General features: G+C 43.1%; 1 protein-coding gene across 2 annotated transcripts; it reads left to right on the plus strand.

The window, feature by feature from the left end:
- On the plus strand, positions 1 to 26,101 carry LOC309701653 (anosmin-1-like). 2 transcript variants are annotated; one of them, XM_082525809.1, is made up of 15 exons: positions 1 to 130; positions 632 to 834; positions 3,495 to 3,554; positions 10,692 to 10,757; positions 11,141 to 11,363; positions 12,235 to 12,419; positions 13,094 to 13,223; positions 14,522 to 14,727; positions 14,956 to 15,082; positions 16,967 to 17,071; positions 18,673 to 18,761; positions 19,043 to 19,214; positions 20,496 to 20,722; positions 22,936 to 23,084; positions 24,047 to 26,101. In XM_082525809.1, the coding sequence occupies exons 2-15, from the start codon at positions 652 to 654 to the stop codon at positions 24,069 to 24,071; spliced, it is 1,947 nt and encodes a 648-aa protein (XP_082381935.1). In that variant the 5' UTR covers positions 1 to 130; positions 632 to 651; the 3' UTR covers positions 24,072 to 26,101. The 2 variants fall into 2 exon arrangements, with proteins under 2 accessions (XP_082381935.1, XP_082381934.1); XM_082525808.1 differs by lacking the exon at positions 1 to 130 and having other exon boundaries at positions 392 to 834; positions 22,936 to 23,077.
- The last annotated feature ends 292 nt before the right edge of the window (positions 26,102 to 26,393 follow it).

A 26,393-nucleotide genomic window follows, 5' to 3' on the forward strand; every position in this document is an offset into this window, starting at 1 on the left:
TGCGGGAGCGCGGGCGGACGCACCGGAGCTGCATCGGCTCAACAAGCCTCTTTAAAGGACTGAAGTGGGCCGTGACTGTTGTTGGTGGTGTGTGTTCGGCTGGGAGCTGGAAGGCTGCAGCCGTGAGAGGGTAAAATAGGAACCGGTAATAAAGAGTGTGAAGAATGTGGTCATTCATTAATACATTCATAGCTAGCCTTCAATTTGCCTGACTACTGTACCTTACTGCAAATCAGCCATTGAACTAGTCACGATCAATTATGACGCCACTGCTCATTTATTCGTCATTGTTCGTCTCCGTGCGTTTTTGTGAGCATCATATTATTCTGGCTACATCTAATGACAAGTAAATAACTGTCTTGTGGCTTTTTATCATTGTTTTGTTTGTTCTTAATGTTGCCCTTGCTGCTAAACTAATCCCCCCTTGTGGGACAATAAAGTATTGAATTGTTGAGCCAATACTCCTGGCTGTGCGCACATTGACCGACTGGAATGAAAACACCGGCTCATGAGCATCCCTCAGCCTCATGACCCGAGCTGTGTACGCCTAGATCTCATAGCTCCACCCTTGGCTATATAATAGCTAGTAAAGCTGGGCTTCCATCACATTACTCCGCATCTTTTGTTTCAGCATCCCACCTCGGAACGGAGATGCTGACCACAAACAGCGCTGTCAGGACCAGCCTGTGGATTATGTTCCTCTGCAGCTCAGGTGTCTGTGCCAGGAGGCAGCGCGCCGATGCTGATGAGTCCTGGTCGGAGAGCGTTTCCAGGGCCAGGTGTGCGTCGCGATGCCTCAGCTTGCACAGTGTAGCGGCGCTCTCGATTCTGCAGGTCAGGACACCTTTGACAACGGCTGTTTATACATAACCAGTCCTTAAATTTCACTTATTTAACTTTTTTTAATCAGCAAATGCTTTTTTTATTGGTTTGAAAGAAAATATCCATGACCCTTACATGAGTTCTGAAAAAGAGTTTCAAACAATAGATCTGTGCAATAATGTTTATGTAAAGTTACATTACGTTAATAAAATAACTTTTAATATAAGTAAATATATTTCTTATTATATATACTGCTATAAAATGAAACATATGCAGTCAGATATGGGCACTTTAGGGAAAGCTGAGGGAAACCAGTGCACAAGGTAATGGAAAGTCACGTTTACACTACAAAACAAGGTCTCAGGATGATGGTGAGTATACTCCAGAGACACTGACTCAACAAGAAAAACAAAAAAAACTTTACTTTAGAAATGATATCTAAATATCATAAAATTCTAAGAGTCTGAAACGATCTAAAACAGTGACATCATGGAGTTGACAACATGATAAAAATAAGTTCAGTCATGCTTGATGTTCACTGTTCAACTGAAAGGCCAGAATAGACCATACGGCTCATTATAGGGATTCAAACGGATTCTTCCTCTGCCATTCTCTCTCTCTCTCTCACACACACACACACACACACACACTGACACGTGCACACACACACTGACACGTGCACACGCACACTGACACGTGCACACACACACTGACACGTGCACACACTTGCAGTGTGACTCTTTGGTTCAGGCTTTCGAGTGTGCCTCACTTAGTCCAATGAAACTGCACAGAATGACGGTCCAGCCTGTAATGTGTGCTGTGGTGCTCGTCAAACATGCCAAGAAGCAGACTACTGTACTGTGTCCCTGCTTCAGTTCCAGCTCTCCAAAGCTGCCCCTCAGACATGTATCACTGATACATCATTTGCCATTCCTAGTTTTGCAGTAGCCAGTATTCCCACAGCACTCACGTCAATTCATTAACTATTGAAGTGTGAAACATGCTCACATTGACTTTGTGAATCTGCGTGTCACTTTATTTTAGGGCTATTCTTTGTACCCTGTTTTAGATTTAGACTATAGTTAACGTCCATCCTCAGGTTTTTCACACTAATTATTCTTGGGCTCCATTCCTCACAAAGCTCCTGTGAAAGTCACAATTAGAAGCACGACTTGTCCTGTAGGGCCATAGTATACGTTTTATGTTTCACCACTGTCTAATCCAGCACCTCTGTTATGATTTATTATTATTTCTACTTTCACAAAATTTAGAAATGATTCATTTGTTAACGCTGGTGATGTTTCCAGTTATCGACCTGATGCAGTAGTTCCCCACTGCACTGCAAACAGACTGGTTCTTATATAACGCTTCTCTGCTCTTCTGAGCACTACACAACTTGTGCATTCACCCATTGACACAAGCACATTTTCTAACTAACATTCACACACATCAGAGAACAATTTGGGGTCAGTATCTTGCTCATGGATATTTGGCATGCAGACTAGGGGAAGCCAGGAATCGAACCACCAACCTTCCAATAAGTAGATGACCTGCACTACTGCCTGAGCTACAGCCACCCACATGTGAGGCTCACTGGCCAGCTTAAACTGGTAACGGCCAGAGCTACACTGCAGTGGTGTGGACAGTGCTAGAATTAAAGTCCACACCTAGATCCTGTTGTTCTGTGGTGAGGCTTGAAAATTGGGATTCACAGATGACTAAACTGGAGCTATTTTGCAAAGAAGAATGGGCAAAGATTGCATGGAAAAAGTCAATGAATACTTTTTCATTATCTGATTCCTGTGATTCTGTAGAAGGAGTCTTTTTCAGGAAATTGATGCGAGCTCAGTTTTAAACAGCCAATAACAAAATAAGTAAAACTGTTGATTGACATAATGACCTTGGCTTCAATAAAACCAAACAAGACAGTTTGTCTCCGCTCTCGATCGTTCATATTCCATTTATCTATAGACAGAGCAAACAGCGCTGTTAGACAATCACTGTTCGATATTTCAATCTCACTGTTTGCTGCCAACATTTTCAACGGCTTTGAAATGGAAAAAAAGAAGAAAAAAGGAGAACAGTGAACAATCCCCCAGCTGCTCATAGGTTAAAAAGAAACAAACATTTCTTGTTACTGTCATTTTATTCACCAGCCAAGTCAGCAGGTTTAACTCCAGAAGAGCAGGAGACGCTCAGCGTTCATTCAAAAATGGATCTAGCCACCACTACTTACTGGTCAGTGGCATCCTGTCTTGTCTCCAACTGAGCACTTTGGATGTTTGTGTTTTAAAACCAGGTCATAAGGTTTTTTTGGAGGTTGTATTGTATAAAAACATCAGAGTAACAGGCCTGCAACCAGTCTTTGCTGTCTGATCCCAAAGACAGGAGCTGCTCCGACAACAGCAACATGTTTGGAAGTTTGAATATTGCTGGAAAAGATCGTCGTGCATAAAGTATCTGAGCTATGAGGTCTGCATGCTTTATTTAAATGAACAGGGTTGGCACTAGATGTTCCTATTCAATACTTTAACAGTCTGCAAAGTTAGACACCTGTTGGTTTCTCACGTTCCTCTGAAAGTGACATCACTCAGCTTTAAACTGGATTCATTGGTGCTTAACTCAGACAGACCCGTTTGTTTATGCTTGTGTCCTTGTCTTCCTCCTTTTAGTCTCGTCTTCAGAATAACGGATCCTTGGGCTGGTGTCATAATCATAAACAGTGTGCAAAGGTAGGAGACATTTTTAAAAGTACGTCCTTCTGATTTTCCATTCGTCACACAAACCTGAGACAGTGGGTTGTTCCTGAACCTCATTTGCATGAAGTGTTCTGATTGTCCATAGAAAATAACAACACTCTCACCTCCTGGATAAATCTCCTGGTTAACTGGGCCACACTACATGTTCTTCCTCCCTGTGTGGGTTTCCCCACTACATGCAGTTTAAGTTAATTGTTGTAAGTGTGGATGCACGATGGATGAAGTGCACTAAATGATTTAAATGTGGCTTGTAGTCTAAAGTGTTTTACATTGTGCTATTTTCATACAGTATAAGACAGAAGTTTATAAAGTGATGCGCTCATGAATGCATGAATGCATGTAACGTGAATGTGCTCCTCATTCAATCTGAAGCACTTTATTGAAGTATTTTTGTACCTTTGTAAGGATGCAAGTATTTCCATTAACATGCAGTTTTGAATCCAAAACAACTTCCCTCGTTTCTCAACTCTATATTTATTTCCAATAGATTTTCTTATTTCCCACGGGCCCCTCTGACTTGCTCTCCCTTAGTACATTTTTAAAAATCCTGGAATTGGCTGGAAAAAAATCTATAAATGTATATCATGTAAATTCCCCCTTGTTTTGCAGCATGAATGAAAAGATGCAGATTAAAACGTAAATGATAGAATTATTGGCACACACTGTTCTCATATACACGTTTACATCACGGACAAGAACCGAAGAGTTTCAGTTAGCTGTGAGTGTAAAAATAGGAAGTCATGTGGGACTGCTGGAGCCTTTCAGAGTAATAAATCACTCTTTCTCGCTCTCCTCATGTGTGTGTAGTTTTATGCTCCTTGCTTTTGCAGCAATAAATCAGGCCACATGCAACCTGACAGCATGCTCTGTGCACAGGTGTACATCTGTATGTACTGGGACGTGCTGGTGGATTGTAGTGGTTATTACCCATTTCTTAAGTCTGCCATTCATCACCAGTTGTGGCTCTTTATTCTGTGACATCCTATATGTCAAAGCAGTTTCCCTGTTAATACATCAGGAGTCATGAAAGAGGCAGACAGTAAAAGATGGATGGCTATCTTTTTGATAATCTGAACATTGTTTGTGAAATGATGCTCAGGTAGTCCTGGTGTTTTTAAATCCACTCATGTGAAAAACAAAGTAGCTTATCCATGATTCAGCAGCGTGAACAACCATCTTTAGCAGCAATAATTAGAAACAATCCTCTTCTATATGACTTATTAGTATCTGACACTCATGTGGGGAATGTTGGCCAGCCGCTTTTTAGTGTTACGTCAGTTCATTGACGTTTGTGGGCTTTTCTCTGTCCTTCCAGCCAGGCGGAGTTCTGCTCTGTGATGGGCCACTGCAGCACTTTGAGTCTTTTCTTTTTCAGCCTTTGTGCTGTAGATTTGCTGCTGAGATCATCGTCCTGTGCAAGGTGCCCATGTCCCATTGCTGCAAAATAAACCCAAATCAGAGCTTATCAATGTGAGATACTCTAACACGCAACATCAAGCAATCATTTTGATAAGATAATGTAATAATGTGATAATGTAACTTATACAAAATAAAATGGTTATTTATCTAAATAATTAAACATTAATGAAAACATCCTTTGTATGAACTGACTGTATATCAGATTCCATTAAATGTAACATTTATACATGGAAAATTTACATGTAATGAATTTACTTAAAGTCACCATTTTGGGCATAAATATTTTTTTAATTTTAATGTAACAGGACACAACAAGGAACAGAGAAGACAAACATGACACGATGCAGTGGTCTATAAACATGTGGGGGTGAAAAGAGATGAATGAAGAAGAAGAGTCGCTCATCACACAAAGTACTGCAATAGTCTGAGCTTATAATTGTATAACAGATGGTTCAACTCCACCTGGTCCAGCCCTAACTATATGCTTTAGCAAAAAGGAAAGTTTGAAGCCTAATTTTGAAAGTAGAGATAGTGTCTGTCTCCTGAATCCAAACTGGAAGCTGGTTCCACAGAAGAGGGGCCTGAAAACTGAAGGCTCTGCCTCCCATTCTACTTTTAAATACTCTAGGAACAACAAGTAGGCCTGCAGAGCGAGAGCGAAGTGCTCTAATAGGGTGATATGGTACTACAAGGTCATTAAGATAAGATGGGGCCTGATTATTTAAGACCTTGTATGTGAGCAGCAGGATTTTGAATCCTGGATTTAACAGGAAGCCAAAACAGGAGAAATCTGCTCTCTCTTTCTAGTCCCTGTCAGGACTCTTGCTGCAGCATTTTGGATCAGCTGAAGGCTTTTCAGGGAGTTTTTAGGACATCCTGATAATAATGAGTTACAGTCGTCCAGCCTGGAAATATGTTAATGAAGGTAATGCCCCAAGAATCCGGTCAGACACCATCTTTCTGAGATTTTTAGCCGTAAATATAAACCTTTTTTTGTCTGAGTTTAGAAGGAAATTGGAGGTCGTCCACAGCGTTATGTCTTTAATATAAGCCTGTAGTTTCATTGATTGATTTATGCCACCAGGCTTTATGGATCATAAAAACTGATTCTAATGATTCCACTGTGTCCACATGCTTGCTCTCAGGGGTCATCTGATCGTTGGGCTTTCTCTGTATTATTGTTCAGTCTTACAATATAAAGCACCTTGAGGTGATTGTAGTTGTGATTTGGTGCTGTGTAAATTAATCTGAATTGAACTGTATGCACATTTATCAGGGGAAGGCATGTCACTATAGACAGTTGTTCCCCACAAGATTTCAGACAGTGGAGTGAAAAAAGTTATCAGAAGAGTTGTCCCAGAGCCAACTTGAGCTGCAGAAAGACCTGGAATCAGCAGGTACAGTCGTTACCGCGCTGCGAGAGTTGACCTGTCAGCTGTCTGACATCACGGATGCCATCTAACCTCAGCAGTAATAACACCGAGGCTGGATGTGGAGAGGGAGTTGAGGCTTTTCACACTTTCAGCTGTGAAATTTATGATTTTCAGGGTTTTCATCGTTAACTCGGTTTCCTGGGTCTTTTCCCGTGTTGTAGTCGTGCGTCTTATTTTGAAAGAAATATTTAAGAGTTACCATAGCGACCAGAGAGCATTAAGGGGCAGAGAGGAGGATGTTACTCTCAATGTTGTTGGTGCATTTCAGGAGGACGCTGCTAACAACGTTACACAGTTACACAGTGAATTCACGTCTATTATTATATTTACAAAATACCAGTTTCTGTCTCGGTCGTGTCTTTAATTTTGTCGTATTTATCTGCGACACCTTAAAGCCGTGAAAACATCGTCTGACGTTAAACTGCTCCGTGGCACAAAGAAGGTTGGGGGCCGCTGTGATAGGCTGATTAACAGCTTAAATATATAATACTTACTTACATTTATAACAAACATGCACATTTAAAATATCAGACTGATTTAAGAACTTCAACGAACGTCTGAAACTTAAATGACGATGCAGATCTTTATTAAAGTACGAAATCCTCCACTCATGTCTGCCCACATTCACCTGTCAGCTGTCTGACATCACGGATGCCATCGAACCTCAGCAGTAATAACACCGAGGCTGGATGTGGGCCTGGATTATGAGCCTGCATCTAGACAGTTTTATACTTACAGACAAACAGCACTTTAAATATGAACCACAGTAAAAGATAAAATATCTCCGTAGTGACAACTTTAGAGATTTAATATTCCTCCGTGTTATAAAATATTACTCATGTCAGACTTGTGAGTGTGGCTAACATGACAGTCCCAGTTCCAACATACCCCTGCCCAGCTCTTAATCTTAGAGAGGTCTGATGATAAGCTTGCTGATCCTTGTTGCTGTGAGACAGCCTATCACTTTGGCCTCATGTCATCCTCATGGGCTCTGGTGGTAATGAGAGCTTGTTAATCCTTCTGTCACTATTTCCTGCAGGCATACAGCCATTTGCAAATGCCAGAGTTGATTAACAAGACACTCCCACACAGTCTAGTTCGATTCAGCTCTTAAAAAAGGCTTAAGATGGCACTGTGGCACTGGAACAATGAGCGAGCATCATAGTCACGTGCTGACACCAGTGTCCTGAGCGAAACATACACAAACTGGCATCGAGCGCAGTGTAATGACCTTCTTCCTCTCAGCAGTAATTAGTGTCCTTCAATACACAACAGCCTTGATGTGATGTTTGATTAAGAGCCAGAAAACCTTTTCTTTCATTCCTTCAACTCATATTTTCAAGTACCTGCGAAATAATTTTCTAGGAAAAGTTAAAGTTCGCCTGTGGATGTTCAAAAATCTGGAACATTTTCAGAGACAATGTCAAACAGGAAACAAGACACAAACACGGCCTGAAATACATTTCATGGGCTGCTTTATCTTCAGAGTAGTGAAACAAAAATGATTTAAGCTTGAAATGGGGCAGAAAACTCAGTGATGCTGAGCTGCAAAGGGAATGACACGAGAGTGGGAATGTCAGTGTGCGTTAGTGGAAGCGTCCTGTTGTGGAGAGCGTGGACAGGAGATGGGAGATGACAGGCCTGGAACAGGGCAATCAGACACTCCACTGCGGAGCAGCACAGTGTGGGCCACACTCTACTTTGCAGCAACTTCTTCTTCCCTGTATCTTCCCTTATCTTAGTGCACATCACTGACTGTGAGTTTTGCCCTTTTTTAACTTTCACAACCCTTTTGTTGATTAAAAGATGTGGTCGCCTCAGCACGGGGCTCTAAAACAGTACATCATGTCACATAATTGTGCAGCTCTCCCTTGTCAGCCCTGCAGGGCGACCTGACCAGGGTGTAACTGCCTCTCACGCTGTGACAGCAAACTCAGAGTTGTACATAATCATTAAGGGTTGATCTGTGATGCTGGAAGAACAAACAGATAAAGCCGCCGACTGAGTGGCTGGAATTTGTTGTCGCTCGTTGTTGTTCTGTGCACAGATATTTCCGTCAGGTTGCAAATGACCCAAACTAGTTGGAACATCAGGCACAAAGCGAGTCTGTCATCGGTGTTGTTGCTTGGCTCTGCAGCAGCTCCGACGCTCACACACAACATGCTGCTTCTCCTGTCTTGTGGACTCGTGTACAATCTTTAACGTATTCTTCATCTTGCTTGTGCTGCTGAACTCTTCCTCGTGGAGCACTAAGAGCACCGACACCTGCTTCATTCAGCACGTCTACAACCCGGCATGTGTGGCTTGTTTTCATCGGAGGGCGTTTGTGGCTTCATATTAACCCAAAAGCTTATTGTCCCCCCTGTAAGCAGCGATGACAAATCTGTAAGCTTTACAGAAAATACACAGAAGTAAACATGTGTGACTGTAAACCACAGTTACACTGTGAGGATCGAGCCACTGACGTTTGGTTGGTAAATGACCCCGCTGTGTCTCCTGAGCCGCAGCCTGGACTATGAGCTTAACCAAGAAAGATGTTTAAAGCCCAATTTGTGTCGTTTCATTTCTTCTTCCTCTGCAGCGGTCTATTGTGCTGCGTACCTGAATCAAAGGAATCGGTGTCATTACTTGAAGCAACTGCATCTCCCAGTGTTGCAAAGTGGATCGAACCATTTGTCTGAGCGGGAGACCAGGGTGATGCTCATGATTATGCACAACTCATGTTATTGTATGAAATAATGCAGAAACAATTAATGGAACCTTGTCTTGCAGCTTTATGTCCATTTAATACAACGTTAGACTGAGTTTAGTTTGTGCACATGAGAACTGGGAAGCAGCCTGAGGCCAGCTGAGCCGGATCTTTACTCAGGGTGCTCTGTCCTACCAAATCAGAGCGACACCAGGCTTCAGCATGGCGAGAAAAATCATTCATGGGTAGATCTTTTACGACTTGCTTGTTGCAAACATATTATTGACATTAAAGATCTACAGCTTGGATTAGGAGGGTATGAGTGATAGAGTCATCTAATATCCAGTGAAACACAAGCAAGCCCACAGTCTGAGACACAATGAGAGACTATGAGTGTAAGATGGGCCCGAAGTATTTGTGGAGAAAGATTTTAAATGTGATTCTGGATGTAACAGTACAGCAGACATGAAAGCAAACAAATGCATGAGCTCGTTTTCACTCTGAGACAGGACATTTCTAATTTTAGAGATGTTGCACAAAAGGAAGAAATCAGTCCTAGATGTTTGTTTATATGTGGATCGATGTACACATCCTGATTCCCAGCAGTGTTACTGGAGGTCAACGTAATGCCAGAGTAAGTATGGCAGTAGATACCATATTTGGAAGATTTGAGTACAATAACTTTGTGTTTTGTCTGAATTTACAGTGCAACAAACGGTTTTTCCAGGTCAGACAAAAGTGTTGTGAGTTAGTGAAGCGTCACTTCCTGTGCAGCGTGTGCCTTATCTGCTGAGCATTTGGAGCACTCCTCCAACTTTCAGATGACTTGCTATGCCCTCGTGAGGCTGTCGTGCTTTTCACTTTCCCCCACTGCTTCTCGCTACAGCATGAAATTAGAACCAGTGCACACTTGCTCCCCTGGGCTGCCTCTGCTTACTGGTGCAGGATTGGGCTTTGTGGTGCAGAGCACTACACTGTTAACGCTTGACATGCTCCAGAAACATAAATCCCCTCACACAGGTGTGCACCTACACAGAGTTGTGTCACCTTGTGTGTTTGCTTACAGACATGACAGAGAAATATGATCATATTTAAAAAGGACGAGACAGAAGGAGGCACTGATGTCCTCACTGTGCAGCTAGTCTGATGTCTCCACACTTTCATGTCCACTTCCCCTGGAAACAACAGCATCATTATGAATTAACAACATTCATGAAAAAAGCACCAATTATTCTTCATTTTATTGAAGTTAATATTATGGGTACAATCAGTTGAATGCCCACACACACACACACACACACACACACACACACACACACACACACACACACACACACACCATCCCTGTACATGTTTGTATAATTTTTACAATTATTTATACTTAACTAAAGCGAGATGTGACAGGCTGTAATCTGTGGTTACCTGCAGTTTCACAGAGACATTAAACTGTCTCACACTCTTGTGTTCAGCAATGAAACATGAACACTTCACTGTGCATAACCTCCAAATGTATTTCTTCATCTCTGACCATAAACCTTAAACGTGCTCACACTGCTTTGACTTCCACAGTGCCTGGAGCCCTGCAGAGACTCCTGGGAGATGAAGGGGAAAGGCAACTGCAGAGAGTTATGTGAGGTATGGTGCAGCATAGAGTCAGTCGTACTGTATGCTTTCTGAGTACAGTACAAAAACAGCCGAGGGTTGTTTGTGCAATCACAGTTTGAAATAAAGGTGGAGAGTCTGTTAAACTCTTAGTCCCAGTAAAGACCTGGAGAATCCGCCTGTTCCTGGAAATATTATTCATATTCAGTGCTGTTCTTTTTGTCTCGCTTTTCTTAATCTTCTTGTCTAGATGCTACTTATTGATGCAAACCTGACATTATCATATTTCACAGTTTATTCATTGTTTCACTGTTGTATGTCAAGTGTGAGAATTACACCATGTTCTAAGCAAAGAGCAGGAAGTAGCTGTAACAGTAGTTAACCTGTGCTAACTACTTTGCCTTTGATTCATCCAGCGGGTGTTTCCCAGAAAGCACTGGGAGTGTGTGACCAGCTGTGAGTTCCTGCACTCTGTGCTGATGGTGAAGCAGGGCAGCTGTCCACCTCCACAGAGAGCCAGTGGTTTTGCTGCTGCCTGTGTGGAAAGCTGTGACCACGACAAAGAATGCTCTGCTCAGAAGAAATGCTGCTCTAACAGCTGTGGCCACACCTGCCAGACTCCCAGTGACATCTACAAGGGTATGTTGAGCCAGAATCACATCACTACAACCAGGGCTGCACAGCAGGTGAGCATTCGCTGTCAAAATAAAAGACGCGCACCAGATAAGAAGTTGCAACGCGCGTTTGCGTCCATTAGATTTTGTGGAGGAGGACAGACGTTTGTTTAGAACTCTTAAAGATGTCGAAGAAGCTCCTTTAAGCAGGTGTTCCTCCACCTCCGAAGAAATGTCAGGAGGAGTCCGAACCACAAAAGAAGCGCGTATTCTCGGACAAGTGGCTGCAGGAGGTGAGCTGGCTTCAAACAAATGATGAACGCACAGAGATGTGGTGCAGAATGTGCCGTGAAAATCCCACTCTAGTGGACAGAAACATGCCTTTGATATGTGCGCAAACGCGCGCTGCAACTTCTTATCTGGTGCGGTCTTTTATTTTGACATTCGCACCTGCGGACCACTTATGTGCAGCCCTGACTATAAATGTGTTTAACGATTTGACTGTAGGAAATAATAAAGAAGCTTCATGCGTCCATTTCTCCCACTTATCCAGTTCAGCTAGAGCTCATCCCGGCTGTCGCAGGGTGAGAGGCTACAGCCTGGACTGGTCACAAATGAGTCACACTTGATGACATAGAGGAAGCCCGAGTATCCAGAGAGAACCCATGCAGGCACACGCACTCTAATGTTATCAGTCCTGATAACCTAAAAAATGCCCCCCTGGGCCTTTACTCAAACAAATGAAGTGGAAATTCTCCCTGAGTAAATCTGCAAATCCCTGCAGCATTGGTGGGTGCTGACTAGGAGCCCCACTGCGGAGCTACAGCAGATGATGGACAGCACTGTCCCTTCAGTTGTACTCTGTTTCACCTTTGGTGGATGTTTTGTCTGTCCAGGTGCTCCTCTGAAGCCAAGGAAGGAGCTAGCCTTTGAAGAAGTGTCTTCTGGCCAGCTGGAGGTGCACTGGTCATCGCGCTTCAACATCTCGGCCGAGCCTGTCGTCTACGTTCTGCAGAGGAGATGGAACTTTGGCATCCAGCCGAGCGAGGACACGGCCACGTCGTGGCAGGTGGCTGCACAGGTTAGTTAACTGCCTCCAATATAGACTGTTACTGAGACGTGACAAATTAAAGGAAAGAAAGCCCAAATAAAATCTCTTTGTAAGGTGCTGGGTCTCCAAGTGCTGACAGAACAGCTCTGCTGTTTCTGTTTTTGCTTTGTTGATGGCGGCAGCACTGCAACACAGGCGTCACATGATGCACTGGGACTGTTGTGGAGGCGAATAATAAGCTGAACTCAGCTCGGCATGAACTTCATAAAGTGCTGCTGGTAAAAGTAGATGTTACAGTTTCCACATGTACGGCGGGCACAGCAACAACACATTTTATCACATTTATTTCAAATTTTCAGACTTTTAACTTTGTTAGACATGAGATTATTATTTTGCTTGTAGTTTAATAACTTCATCTGCAGTTTCTAGCAGCTGTGCATTAATGTGAGGTTAAGTGTCCGAGGTGGAAATCTGAAAGACAAGCCTGCATCTGGATCTGGATCTGCTAAAATTCATCACTGCATGTTCAAATATTCTGCAAACGTTTTACGGGTCATAAGACATTTTGGTAAATTCCTCTTAACTCAACAATGAATTGTGACATGCTTAAAAATCTATCAACTTATTTTCTTAGACGTTAAAAATCGTCATCGCCAAGACAGAAACCTAAACACTGACCAAACACGCTGTTTTCTCCCAAACAGACGACGGAGCAGAGAGCGAGGCTGTCAGACATCCGGCCCGGTCGCTGGTACCAGTTTAGAGTGGCAGCCGTTAACCTTCACGGGACCAGAGGTTTCACCACGCCCAGCAGACACTTCCACTCAAGCACAGGTCAGACACACATTGCATGTCTGTGTGTGTGTGTGTGTTCGTAGAGTCCGCTCCTCCCATTCGCCAAACAGCAGCATTAACCACAATGAGTCACCGTCAGGGGGCTGGAGCCAGGTGACAGTCAGGCTTTGGACAAGCTGCCAGCTGCAGACACACAAAAGCAAAGTCTGGCAACAGAGAGTGACTGTGCTGATGTAGCCGTGCTGATGTGGTGATCCTCAGAGTGGCTGTAGGCCAGTGAAGAAAGTAGGCGATGCAGCAACGTTCAAACAGGCAGAGGTGGTGACAGAAGAGGAGTTCAGACCGACCAGCTACAGTGACATCAGCTGAAAGCAAAATATATTTTAACAGCTTAGAAAATACAAAGTGACAGAGCACAGCACCAGGCCCACCCCTGCCTCTACTACCCGAAGTAGAAGAGATAGAGAAGAGAGGTGTTTTTAATGAGCTTAAAGTCAAGAAGCCAAAAGTTCATAATATCAACACTGGCACAGTTAGAAGCTCTGCAAGGGAAAATAGACTGTTTAGCAAATGGTTGTACTGTGGTATATATGCAGAGGTTATGGAGAGAGTCCTCAGAGGATTCATTGTTTTGCTCTGTGTGGTTTCTGTAGCTGCCACAGTCTCAGAGGAGCCGCAAAGATGTGAACCTTAATCAGTTCAGACGTGTTCATGGCGTTCTCCCACTGTTGCTGCACGGTGCTGAGGTACTGAGGGACGCATGTGCTGGAATGTATTATTAGAACAGTTTTACCATCTGATTGATCACTGATCGTGATCAGGCTGAGGAAGCACCGGATATAAATACCAGCATCCAGCCAGTTCATGCTAATGGCAGGCAGCAGTCCTCACTATTAATGAATGCAATGGTAGTGTGTGATAGTGAAGGACCCACGCACACAGCGTTACACGCCGAGTGTTCGTTTTTATCCGTAATCTGTTTCTGCAGCAGCCTTCCAGCTGCCCTCCTCCGCTTCACGCCGCACAGACCGCTGCTCTGGTCCTGCTGATATACTCAAATACATGATCAGATGATGGCAGTCAGCCCCCCTGACACCATGCCCTGAACCCACTGCTCCTCCCTTGCAGCCAAGCCACAAACCACAGCCTGCCACACAGTACTACCTGTAAATACGGCAGATGTCGATTTTTTGGTTCTTTTGAGAGTAACGTGTGAATGAATCGGCCTTTTGTGAACTTTTCAGGATGGGTTAAAAACTAAGCACATGTCAGTGCACTAAAGGTCATTGTTTCTGCATGCAAACAGATATTAATAACATCCAACATGTGCCCCTCAGATCCCTCCAATCCTCCTGCTCCCACTGAGCTGAGAGTAGCAAATATGAGCTTTGGTCCTGGGAGCACAGTGGGAGCCAGGATTGAGTGGAGCATGCCTCCTGACCTGGATGTTCCCATCCACCACTACAAGGTCAGTTGGAGCTGGACTGCAGTTGGACATTCTTCCGCCTCATCCCTGACCAAGAGGAGGAAGATGGTCAGAAAGGTGAGAATGCCACAGCTGCAGATGGAGCACGTCAAAAACATGACTTCTCTTTAAGACCCAAGAAAGATATAATGCATGTAATGTTCTCCGAAACCCTCGTGGAGTGGAGTGTGTGTAGCATGTTTACATCTGTGATCACAACTGGAAGCAAATATGACTTGAATATAACATGGAATCAGTGATGTGGTGTGTGCCTAATTGTGTGTCTGTGTGTGTCTGTGTGCACAGAGCCAGGTGGAGCTGGACAGCATGAGGACCAACAGGAGCTACAGTGTGGAGGTTCAGGCTGTGTCTTACTGGGGACAAACTCAGTTCAAAGGACCGCGCGCTGTCCTCCACTTCACCACGCAGCAAAGTACGGAAACACGCACACGACACCGAGGCTTTTTCAGCTCGAGCTCGAAATTTTGTCGTGAAGAACAGAAAACGTCTTCATGTCGGCTTAAAATTTCCCCAAAGTGTAAAAGCGTGTTCAGATGTTTAGGCTCGCACTGAAAGCTTCCTCCGTTTGTATAGTCGATAGGTCTGCTTTTACACTCTTATGGTGACACTTTTTATTTTTAAAAAAAGCACGTTGGGGTTTAATATTTCAAAGGTTTTCTCCTGCTGGGATGTTCACTCTTTGATCTCCTGTATCTCAGAGCTTCACTCCAGATGCAACCTTAACATTCCACACCTACGAACTTATCAGTGTGACGGGGCTGAAAACTCTTAGCTTTGAAATTCAAAATGTCAAGGCGTTCCTTTCAAAGAGGTGGTTGACATTAAACAAAGAAAAAATAGAAATGTTCTTGACAATTACAGAAATGAGCGTGAGAGTGAGTGCCTCATGAAAGAAGGATTGAAGTGAAGTCGCTGTCAGCGTCTGTGCTTTTGTGCAGAGCAGAAAGCGGCGTGTGAACGTTCAAGGTGAAAAGGTTCACCAGCACATCAACGTTTTCTGTACGTGACATTAAAATGCAAAGCATGTGTGTTTTTCAGCATTTTCACAAGCTGAAGGATTTCTGTTCTTGGAAAAACCTTCACAAGCTTGGAAACCAGAGTTCATTCACAAAAGCACGTTGTGATAAGCCCCGCCTCCAAATGTATATATCGAATTGGCAAAATTAAATGTACAGATTTGTCTTTAATGTAAAGGAGAAACTGCTTTTTTATTCTAAGTCTTGCAGTGATGAAATGATAAAAACTTGAAAGTGAAGCATTAAAATCACAGGCAACAGGCTGAAAACAGCGACTGGAGATGCATCAGCACGTGCACAGCCCCCCGTGTGACACGGGTGGGAATAACTGTTGCATGCAGATACAGAATAATCCACGAGGATGGGAAAATAAAGTCATAGTTAATACTAACGAAGAAACTGTCATCAAACCTACACGTTCTGATGTGCAATGGAGGCCCTCAGTCAGTTTCTGTTTACTTTGGGTTTTACTGTACATCTAGCTGATGATAAGTTAATATTCATTTTCAACTTTATCTTCTAAAAAACCCTGAATGAGATCGACCTATCAGCTTTCCACAGTGATGCTCTGTATTCACTGAGATTAGGTAACATAAAGGTAGTCATGTGAAAAACAAAGGTTTTACAGGGTTATGCTGTTGTGCAGCGCAGCCTTACTGCTTCCATCCGAATTAGGAGGAAAAGTAAGTAGTGTCCAGCTTCTCCCAGTCAGTTGCACTTTATTAAGAGGTTATCAGTAGATGAGAGTCAAAGTCTGCAGCATTCAGGTGTGTACTAACACACTGAGGAGGAACGACATCAGCAGTGATGTAATCATCAGTCTGGGAAGGGTTATAACGAAGTACACCACAGGAAAAAATATTATTCATGTGTGGAAAGATGGTTACCCATCGCAGGAGCCCGAGCAAATTCATCCAGAGTCAGACTGCAAAGGCCTCAGTTAGCATATTTAGTATTGAGTTCATGCTAGTGCACCGACTGCAAAACAGCAACTCTTCAACAGGACAAAATCTATAACAGAAAGCTGTGGCCCAAAGTCCCGACCTCCACATGAAATACTGTGATGGGACCTTAGAAGAGCTGTTCACAGGCCACCAGCATCAAGAGGGGGCCCAAATTCCTCCACAGCAGCTTGAGACACCAACAAGTCATACAGAAAATAATTACCTCCAATGATTGATACCAAAGGTTTTTGTACCTGCGGCTGTGTCATGGCACGTGTTTGGATATCACTGTATGTGATGCAGTTCATGTTTAATTGTATTCTGTCTGTATTGAAGGCACGAGTGCTCCCAGAAGCCCTGCAGGTGACGTCCTGGATGTGGGGACACCGTTCTACCAGGACGGACAGCTCAGGGTTCATGTTTACTGGCAGAGAAGCGTGGGTATGTACAAATCATATCACACGTAACATCTGAGCTATCCTGCAGCTGCTCTGCAAACGTTCAAACAACTGCTGTTAAAAGACAAATACCCCGTTTGAAACAGCGTGCAGAGATAAATGTGCCAAGGTTTACTCAGCAAAAATTGCAATACACGTCATTCTGAAAAAGAAACGTATTTTCTGTGCAGAAGGTGTAAATATGATGAGTAATTCATGTTATGGAAGGAGGCTGGTCTGCTGCCATGAGACACAATGTTAACCACCAGTTTCACAACATCAGCAAGAGGCTGAAGCGAATCTTGAAACACGAGCTTAGCTTAGAGCTGCTAAATGTCTCTAGGAAACTACTGCATCACAGCAGTCAGTGCCAAACTGCATAAAAGGCAAGAAAACAAGCACAAAACTAAAGTATACAGAGCAAAAACACAATTTTATGAACACAGACTCAAAGTTAAAAACTAAATAAATGCTCTGTACCACACTCACAGTTAACACAGGGGAAGAAAGAGTTATGTTGACCTGCCAAACAGTGGACTGTGCAAAAATGTCCTGTGGAGTGAGGGATTTAGTCGCTCCCGTAATCTTTCCCTGATGTGACTGACAATCCGTCTTTCAATGATGCAAACTGTGAGCTCTTACCTCTCGCTTCTATTTCTCTGCAGCCCGAAGGCTGTGCAGGATATGGAAACGCAGGAATACGCTAAGCTGTTGTTGGGCTTTAACCCACATACAGGTCAGAAATAAGATGTAATGATTAAAAGTTCAGCAGTTTAGTAAAGGTTTATTGGTGTACATGGGGCAGTAAGCTCACTAGTTAGCTGACATTTAAAAATAATGGCTCAGGTATCTGGAAAAAAGGAAGACACAGCGCAGCACTGCTAAAACCTCTACCCTAAGAACAAGGATGAAGAACGAAATAGCAGAAAGGATTGGGAGGACTGGTGACAGGTGGTGACAGAATCATCCAGCACAGTGGAAGCTGCAGAGATTTGGGTGAATATAAATTCATGTATTTGAAGTTTTAGGGCTGTGGTTGGAAGCACACACGTTCACCGAGCGAGTGCTTGGTGACTGGAGACAAGTGTCATCACATGACAAGAAGACACCACAAATGGCCCCAATCACAACAGGGCTGGTGGTTTAATGTTTCTGCAAGGTTGGAATCAAAAACCTAAATCTCTGCAGTAAAATCCTAGATCTCCACCATGGACCTGAAAACAGGGTTATAGGTCATGAAATAAAAAGTGAATATGTAATCTGATAAAGCAGAAATGGGAGTGAGACACCATATTGGATCTCATGAATGAGTATTCAAATCTCGTCACCTTGTCAGGTATTATAGTGAATAACAGCTGGTGGATCCTTACAGTATAAACTCTCATCCTAACAACCTCCATAAAAGCACTCAGAGGAAGCGTGAGGGAAAAAGCGACAGAGCAAAACAATTCTGATCTGTGTCATGACATAACTAGGTTTCAAAAAGCAGGTTCAAAGAAGAAAAACACTTTAAAGGTTGCGTGGACATAGCAGTATAATACAGCTAATGAACAAAGTGCAAGACTCAACATAAACATTGCTTCTTCTCTGGCTTGTTGTGTGCAGATCCTTTGGTTGAATTCTACAGAATCCAGTGGGGACCTGAATACTGTGGACACGACCAGACCAGCCCTGTGGAGGAGACCAGTACAAAGGTAACCCTATTCAAATAAATGAGTATCATTCTGATCATGGAGGTGAAATTATTTCATTTCCATAGCCAAAATAAAACAGAGTTGAAAGGCATCACATGGGTGGTACAGATAAAAAGGACTGCTTTTATTAATCTTGTTATTGATAAGACGAGACAACGTATGCATTGTGAACAGGTGATTTTAGTCTTTGCCTTGCCTGCTGTGAAATGAGAGTTGCAGTAATCTGAAATTGGGAATCAGTCTCCAGTCAGCCATGCTCACACCCTGTCTGTCTAATCTAGGAGAGCTTTATCAGCCTGCAGGGCTTACTCTTCTCCTGTAAGTACAAAGTCCTTCTGCAGCCAGTCAGCAAAACGAGTCATCCTCTGGCAGAAAGCACCAGCTTTCATACGCCTCCCTGCACCACCATCCAGGCCAAGAGTCCAACACCTGTCAACTGTCCCAGAGAAACCGGTGAGGCAAACGCATAATGGCTTGTTTATTTCATTTTACTTATCAGTGTCTGCACACCTCAACACTTTCTAAGTGCAGCACGAGTCAGCGAGGTCAACTCTGTTAGCTTCTAATCAAGCCTTTTTTTCTTTAGACACAAAACAATCCTGACTCACAGCACACATATGTATAAAAACATTACTGACGCTGAACTGACCAATCAAATCTCTCGATGCAACCAGCCCCTCCCCTACCTTCCGTACATCGTTTGAGGAATTTGAAACTTTACACCCATGATCAGGGTTAAACTTGGAAATGGGAAGTGAGACAACTTTAAGACTGGGTGTAGTAGTGCAACGCTGAGAAAAGAATTATGATGATAACATGGTGCAAAATAGTGCAGCAAATGCAACTGTAAATAGCAACACTGCAAACCAGTCAGTGTAGCTTGTATTAAACTGCCCCGTTTTTCACACAATCCTCGAATGGCACAAAGATTTGTGTGCTTCAGTTAGTTTTGAAAGTTAACAAAAACATAATGCAACAGTACATATAGGTGTAATTATATAATATAAATTAAATTGAACTTTTCCAGATTATCAAATCTCACTTGTTGAGCAATCCTTACCTTTCAAAATAAAATCTTAACTTCCTCTCATGTCCTCTCTTTCTTACACCTCTCCATCGAGTGTCCATCACATTACCATGACATTAACATATTTTTTTCCTTCTGGTAAAAATAGCACTTTTACATTAGTTACAATGATGCAGTAACAAAGTACACATATTAAAATCTTTTGTTTGATGTTATTTGTTGAGCTGTTTGAAAAGATGTGCTTCAAATGACCTTAAAATGTAAATGCATGTATGCTTTTTTCAGTAGCTTCTGAGGTAGCACAACATCGACACCTTTTCTTATTACTGAGCAAATATCGGGATGTCGTCGGCTGGAGCACAACATGAAAACCTAACTCAGTATTGTGTATTTATCTGTCAGATTTAACTACTCATTTCCTGAAGGTGCCAGAAAGCGTTCCAGATTGTTTTTCCCATTTTAAGCCTTCACATTTCAAAAGCAGTATAAATACACAACACAATGATGTAAACATGAAATGTAATTTCAGAGGAATCATATGCACAAATATTCAAAACTGCCTGAGGAGACATAATCATGTTCCAGTCTGTCTGTTTTTATACTTCTTCTGGTGAGCGATTGGAAGTTTATGCCACTTGCTTCCTCATGGAGAGGAAAACCTTTCCAGTATCTGACTTCATTGGACTGTCCGGTTGTGTATTTTTCAGCTATGAATCTTCAGAAAGTCCTGGTGAAAGCAACCAACCTGATCGCATCTTTTGAGGTCCTGGGTGGCAATGTGACAGCTATCTTTAGCTGGGATATATCTATGACTTCATCCCACCAGCAGCTAACTGGTTACCAGGTTACCTGGGCAGAAGTCATCCCAACTAACCGCAACTACAATGTCAAGCTGCCTCGCACCCTGATCTCCCAGTCCCAGATCCTACCGCCGGTCAGTGAAGTGACTTTACTAAACTATACAATGTGGAAAATTAAATCTGAAAAGTGATGTTTTTAAAATACATGCATTGCTTGGTATGGCAAAATCCACCTTATTGCAAAACATCAAAGCCCTGAGCATGACTGAGAGATGCTCCAGATGAGAGAGTTCCAGTGTGCCTCGACTGCTGGTTATATGTACAAATGTACAAATAAAGAACCACGATGAGCATCTAAGTTTTTAACCTGTAAAAGTGACTCAACTCATACTGGGCCTAAAGGTCGTCACCAGCTTTTCTAAAGTCTGTGAGAGATGCATAACAACATCTGTCTTTACTCACTATTAAACCAGCAATAGAGAAAAGGCACAGTGAAGGGAACTCATCACTGCTGGAACTGAAGCAGGAAAAGGCAAAAAAAGTCCCTCAGTCACCTTCCATTTGCTTACGGTCGCCCTCTTGTCCGTCACCACGTCAGACGAAGAACTACAGAGCTCTGCTTCATCGGTTTGCCTCCAGGCAATCCAAGAAACCCAAACACTCTCAACGTCATGGCGAATGCCGAATACCCTCAGTTATGAAGTAACTCTGGCCACTCGCCACCTCTGTGAAATTCAACAAGATCACCCACCAGCAAAGCTCACAGCTCCACTCACGTTGCTCTGAAACAGGCCCACAGACCGGGCAAGTTAGTCGAAAAGCCGCCCGACTCAGAAGCCGTGCCATTCCAGCGCTTCCGAAAGGTCTCCCAAATATCCTTCCATTACGGATTCAAACTGGACCGTAGCCTGGTGTCAGCTGCTTCTACCACCAGCATTCGAAGCTAACTTTTGTAACCTCACACATCCAAATGTCTGTCCGAAGTCTTCTTCCATGCTGAAGCAAAACTGTACCTCCAACAGCAAAAGCTACTGTGTATCTTGTAGCTCCTCCCACCCATCAGTGCCAGGTAGCAGGGGCAAGCTCAGTTCTGTGCACCTGCCTCCATTTGTCTGTGTTAGACAAGGGATGCCAGCTTTGATGTTTTCTATGCCTCCTTCAGGAGCAATTAAAGAAGCAAGTTTGTCACTGGGATGCCAGGTTCTTCTCTATCCGTCATTCACAAAAACCAGTAGGCTTTTCTACCACCAGTTCTCTGCATCTATCTATCATTTGCAAAAAAAAAAAAAAAAAGAGGGGGCACTGGTTTGCCAGTTTCCCTTCTCTCTATCCCACTGGGATGCTGGTTTTTCCGCATTGATCCTTCATATACAAAGCAGCAGTGGACCCTTCAGCAGTGAACTGGGATGCCAGATTCTTTCTCTATCCCTCAGTCGCAGAATGCAGCAACAAGCTTCTCTGCAGGAAACCCTTCTGCCTTCTGGAGATCAGCTCTGTGCATCTTTCTATCGTTTCCAAAAAACAAGTTTTCATTCGCAAAATGCAGAAGCAATGTTCTGTAGAACTGGCCAGTCTCCCTGCATCCGGCCTTCAGATGCTAATCAGCAGCGATTCCTTTCTGTACGACGGCAGGTTCCCTGTGTCTATCCCTTACGTACTAATGCAGCAGAAAGTTAGCCAGGTTCTCTCTTCCCTAACATTCTTTCCCAAAATGCAGCAGCTCACTTCTCCAGCACTAGATTGGCAGCTTCTGCCATCTATCATTTGAGCTACAGTTCAGAGTCGAGCCACATCACTACCTGACTGAGGTTTCCCCTCATTCATCTATCAGGTTCTTACATTGTCCATAATTTCCTTTGATCTCTTCTCCTCCAATTCCTAATTTTCTGAGCTCATCCGCCCCACTCTTTGGCATCCTCAGCCACCGTATTGAGGCCATGGGCTACTTATCTCCGCTAGCCTGTCTACCAGTTCTATTGCTGGTCTCTGACCTTTGTAACGCGCAGTTATTACTGGTTCTAGAGGATGCCTCCTTTGGGGATCTGCCAGGCTGGGAGCTGCTTTCACACGTGAAATGAGAAATTGATCACATTAAATGTAAAAAAGCAACAAAAATCACCGTCTGCTGATATCGATTTCTTTGTGTCTTAGTTTTGTGATAGTACAGTGAAATACTTGGCTTTCTCTTTTCTAGTTTAAATGCAAGTTCAAAATTATTTTCTTCTGTGGGCAAATCTCAGGGGCCCTGAGCTGAAAGCTGGTTCAGTCGTCCTGCACTTTCACACAACATGAGTGTTTCACACTTTGTCCCGTACGTTTCCTTGACTTGTTGTCTCCTCTCTTTCAGGATGGTAATGTTCTAGTGGTGTCAGGCCTACGCCCTGCTAGTTTGTACAGGCTGGAGGTACAGGCCATCACAACGGAGGGTGAAGGTCCTACAACCAGGAGAAGCTTCCAGACCCCTGGATACCAAAGCACCTTACTGCACAGTAAGAGGTTAAAACAATCAAAAGGAAAACACTCATAGAAAAATCTTTTGTTTGGACATTTTGGTAAAAGCACAATTACATTTTAAAATCAGTGTATTCTGAGCCTGCATCACACAGTGCAAATGTCTGATATTGGCCAAAAAGTCACACCATACTTTATCATATTTTTAGCTTGACTGGTGATGCACAACATATTTCCTTTTAAGTGTCCTACATGGTCAGTAAGTGAAGACAAATGTAAAAAGGCAAAAATACTTGAAATAAAAAAATGGTGTTGAAAATAAAAGCAAAGCCAAGGTTCCTGATATATCTGGAAGTCCAACCATGTGTATATGTTGTCACTGGGAAGTAGCAAAGCCTGATTGAATAACGTCATGGCTAAAGTGCCAAACACACCCTCATTATGCTGTATTTTCATCCTCTGTAGTCACCAGCTGTAGGTGTTTGCCTCACTCCTACTGATAGGCTCTGGAGTTTGAATAAAAATGCCCAAAGCTGCAGGAAGGTGTCTTATAAATGAATATAACAGAGAAACAGAGATATAATGAGTGTGCCTGCCATCGGGGTTTAAGCTTTAGTAGCAGCATCCAGTCACAAAGCACAACAGTGGAGCTTCAGTTAATAGTTAGCCTGAGCCAAGCTAGCTGTCTGACACTTCCTGTGCTCATACAGGACAGTAATAACTCACCACTGTTATAAACTCGACCCTCACTTTGATGTTGATCAGCAGCCTGCACAAGACTAGAAAAAGCTCGCTTTAATTTGCCTTACAAGTTAAATATTTGTATCCACGAACGCCTGAAACTGTATTTTCTATGAGCAGACTAGTCTTTGGGAGTCTTCGCTGCAGGGGAGAAACAACACCTTGTTCTGTATTGGCAACGTTGTGCTATTATAAGTTACGTGTCCTTTTTTGAAACCAGAACCAAAACTTTATGTTAACATTAAAATATATATGCTTGCATTCAGGATCAAGGCTGAGGAAGCATCCTGAGCAGCCAATCACTGACAGACACTGAGACCAGACGGCCTCATGACCCGAGCTCCCAAAACAATAAAGAAGAAGCCACAGAGCAGCGGTGCTAACTGACAAATGGCAGCTTGTCAGTTACAACAAGACAACAAGTGACAGCTGACAGACATGTGAATCCCTCCCTGCAGTGTCCCATAATGGACCGAAGCTTTACCAAACTTGACCCTCAAGTAAGCATGTATACAACATATTTCAGTAAAAGTATGGACACAACTTTCACCAACAGGAAGATAAACAAAAAGCTCTCTTTGTGTTTTCAGTTCTTTTTACTTCTGTTTGCTACAGTTATATGTAAAAAATAAATACAATAAAAGCATGAAATGGATTTAGTCGACAACGACATCAGAGATGCAAAAGATATATTAACACCACGAACGAGCACTGATAGTAAACTGGATCCTAAAAACTGGATCTTAAGGATTCGAGTTCAGGATTAGTTTACTGATGTGTACTAAGGTCTGATCAACAGTTTTGATACAATTGCATGTAATGATAGAAATTAATGTCAGTGTCACTGAGTGGTGCCATTAAGAGCTCTTGCAACTTATTTTCTAAAAAGATTTGTTGTTTTATAAATGACATGTAGCTCCTCCCACTCTCTCTTCAAATGCTGTATATACTTTGTGTCTCTATTTATTGGTTGTGGTATATTTGTGCCTGGACTGTTACATCTGCGTTGCATGTGTGTGCGCACATTTGTTCACCTCTCTGTGCAAAGATGGTTTTAACTACAGATACGTGTCAAATACAGCGCGCTGCACCCATGTACAGGTTTCTTGTTTCCTGTACTCCTGGTTCAGTATTTAGCCATGAGAAGTGTAACCAAGACTTATTCATGTGGACAGAAACTAAACCAAGACGGTTGTACTCCAGATGTGGTTCTATTGTTCTTGAAGTGTAAAACGTCTCATTGCCAGTATGAGCTGCTGTATGTTAACAAACCTCGAATAGAGTTTATTTCCATGATGAAGTTGTGCTACAGATGGCTGCATACAGACACTGAGTCTGTTTGGATAAGAGCATGTTTCCTTTACGTTTACCACAGTGAACAGAGCCGCAGAGACAAAGACTGAACACAGGAGGTTGGTTTAAGTTTAAGGCTATGAAGAATATTTATCATAGTTCAGACCATAAACAATAAAAAAGATGCAACTCGTCACCATCATGTCACCCTTTGGAGAACCTGGTACACATGTATGTATTTGCTGTTGTGTTAATCCATCCATTTTCTTCCGCTTATCCGGGGCCGGGTCACGGGGGCAGCAGCCCAAGCAGCAAAGCCCAGACCTCTCTCTCCACAGCCACCTCCTCCAGCTTATCCGGGGGAACACCGAGGCGTTCCCAGGCCAGCCGAGAGATATAATCTCTCCAGCGTGTCCTGGGTTTGTCCCGGGGCCTCCTCCCAGTGGGACATGCCCAAAACACCTCGCCCGGGAGGTGCCCAGGAGGCATCCTTGTCAGATGCCCGAACCACCTCAATGGGCTCCTTTCGATCCATATACATGTTTATCGTTAATCTATATACATGAACTTTAATCTGAGTGATTGGAGCAGCCACATGCAGAACAACAAACAACAGTGGACACTGTGTACAACTATAATGCAGAAAGGACAGAAACGATCTGACATGCGATTCTTTTTCCCTAGTTTGTTACAATTTTACATGATAAAACTAACTACCAGGTAAAAGATAACAGACATGAATCAAATGTGTTTATGTGAAAAACAAAAACGTGTTAAACATATTCATGAAAAGCACTGAAGTGTCTTATGATGCTCGTTAAAAACATGCCTGGTTACACATGCATATATGTTTTGTCAATACAACCTGAAACCTGTTAATGTGTAAAATAAATACATAATAAATGAATTAAATTAAATGCATTTATCGTCAGCTCTGGACATTGTTTCTTAGTTCAGCTAGCAGCTTGTGTGGCGTGTGCACAGCTACAGTTTCAGGGGTGACACAGTGGCTCACCCGGTGGTTAATTAGTGATTTATTTTCTTCCATCGTTAATTAATTCCAACCATTCAGCTGTTGTAAACGGACTTGGATTCCTGTTGACACCCCACCGTGCCGGACCAGGCCGTAACTCCGTCGGATTCATTCTTTGTGCTCCGAACGAACGACAGAACGGCAGAGTCGAACAAAACCAAAGGTGGGGGAGTGTGTTTCATGATAAACAGAAAGTGGTGTGATGCCAGGAGCATTTCTACTCTCTCCAGCGGCTGCTCGCCACATCTGGAGTTCCTGAGCATTAAGTGCCGCCCTTTCTATCTGCC

Source organism: Aulonocara stuartgranti (assembly GCF_965226115.1).
Source record: "Aulonocara stuartgranti genome assembly, chromosome: 23".
NCBI classification, from domain to species: Eukaryota; Metazoa; Chordata; class Actinopteri; order Cichliformes; family Cichlidae; genus Aulonocara; species Aulonocara stuartgranti.